Here is a 1,346-nt window from a genome sequence, read left to right as displayed (position 1 = left end):
TTGCCACAGTGCTTGTCAAATCTGTGTTTTAGTGACTATGTGAAAACATTTGACTGTGTGGTTCACAATAAATTGTGGCTGGCATTGAGAAGAATGGGAATCCCAGAACACCTGATTGTGCTTATGCATAACCTATATCTGGGCCAAGAAGCAGTTGTCAGAACAGAACAAGGAAACATTGCATGGCTCAAAATTAGGAAAGGAGTGTATCAGGGATGAGTCCTATTTGCAAAACAGATCATTTGGGAGTCTGGACTTTATGAAGAGAAATGTGGCATTAAGATTGAATTAAGACTTAACAATTTGCCTTATGCAGATGACACAACCTTTCTTGCTGAAACTGAGGAGGACTTGAAATATTTGCTGCAGAAGTTCAAGGACCTCAGTCATCAATATGCATTGAAATTCGACATCAGGAAGACAAAAATTCTTACCACTGGATCAATTGACATCAAGCGCCATGATAGATGGGGAAGGTATCAAGATTGTTAACAATTTCCACTTGCTCAGCTCCACAGACAACCAGTAGTCAGGAAATCAAAAGACTAACTGTATTAGGAAAATCTGCTGTCAGAGACCTCTCCAGAGTGCTAAAGAGCAATGATGTCATTCTAGAGACTAAGGTACGCTGATCCAGGCCATGATATTTGCATTTACCTGCTACACATCAGAAAGCTGGGCAATGAATAAGAATGACAGAAGAAAAATTGATGCCTTTGAGTTATGGCATTCGAGAAGACTATTGACCCTACCATGGCTTGCCAACAGAACAAACAGGTTTACCCTGGAGAGAGTGAAACCAATTTGCTCCTTAGAGGCAAAGATTTTGAAGCTCCATCTGACGTACTTTGGACAAGAAGGAGCAGTCTTTGGAGAAGGATATCATGCTTGGAAGGGAGGAAGGTAGAGAACCAGAGAGAAAGACTCAGGAGGAGATGGATTGACACAGTAACAGAGCTAATAGGGGTAGGTGTGTCAGAAACCAAGAGGTTGACTCAGGATATGGCAGGGTTTAGAGCTATGCACACAGGTTCGCTATGAGTTGCAAGTGACTCAATGGCACTTAATAACAGCAGCAGCTGCAAGCATTAGCCTAGTTAACATAACACATATCAGATAAGAGACATTGGACAAAATCTGGTCAACAGCGTTTGAGTTTACCTTTTTGATTGTACCGCATCCATCAAGAGGGATAGAAAACTCCACAACGTTGGACACCAGCGGTCTGCACATTGGGTCATTCAGCTGTAAATTGGCCTCATTATAGTGCAGTGACTCGAGGTAGGACTTACTTATGATCACTCTCATCTTGTCAGAAGAGCAAGTTAAAGATGCTGGCAAAAAAA

The 1,346-nt window shown here is 41.8% G+C and overlaps 1 protein-coding gene across 1 annotated transcript in view; it reads right to left on the bottom strand.

Moving 5' to 3' along the window:
- CUZD1 (CUB and zona pellucida-like domains 1) overlaps positions 1-1,346 on the bottom strand; it is a 16,784-nt gene that overhangs the window by 6,416 nt on the left and 9,022 nt on the right. The window contains exon 6 of the mRNA XM_006879883.1: positions 1,162-1,334. Coding sequence (XP_006879945.1) covers positions 1,162-1,334 — 173 coding nt within the window. The remainder of the gene's footprint in view (positions 1-1,161; positions 1,335-1,346) is intronic.

The sequence above is a fragment of the Elephantulus edwardii genome, unplaced genomic scaffold (genome assembly GCF_000299155.1).
Source record: "Elephantulus edwardii isolate Elephantulus edwardi_28Jun2011 unplaced genomic scaffold, EleEdw1.0 scaffold00006, whole genome shotgun sequence".
Taxonomy (NCBI): Eukaryota; Metazoa; Chordata; class Mammalia; order Macroscelidea; family Macroscelididae; genus Elephantulus; species Elephantulus edwardii.
The sequence above is the reverse complement of the archived record's forward strand: the minus strand, read 5'-3'. Positions and strand labels throughout refer to the sequence as shown.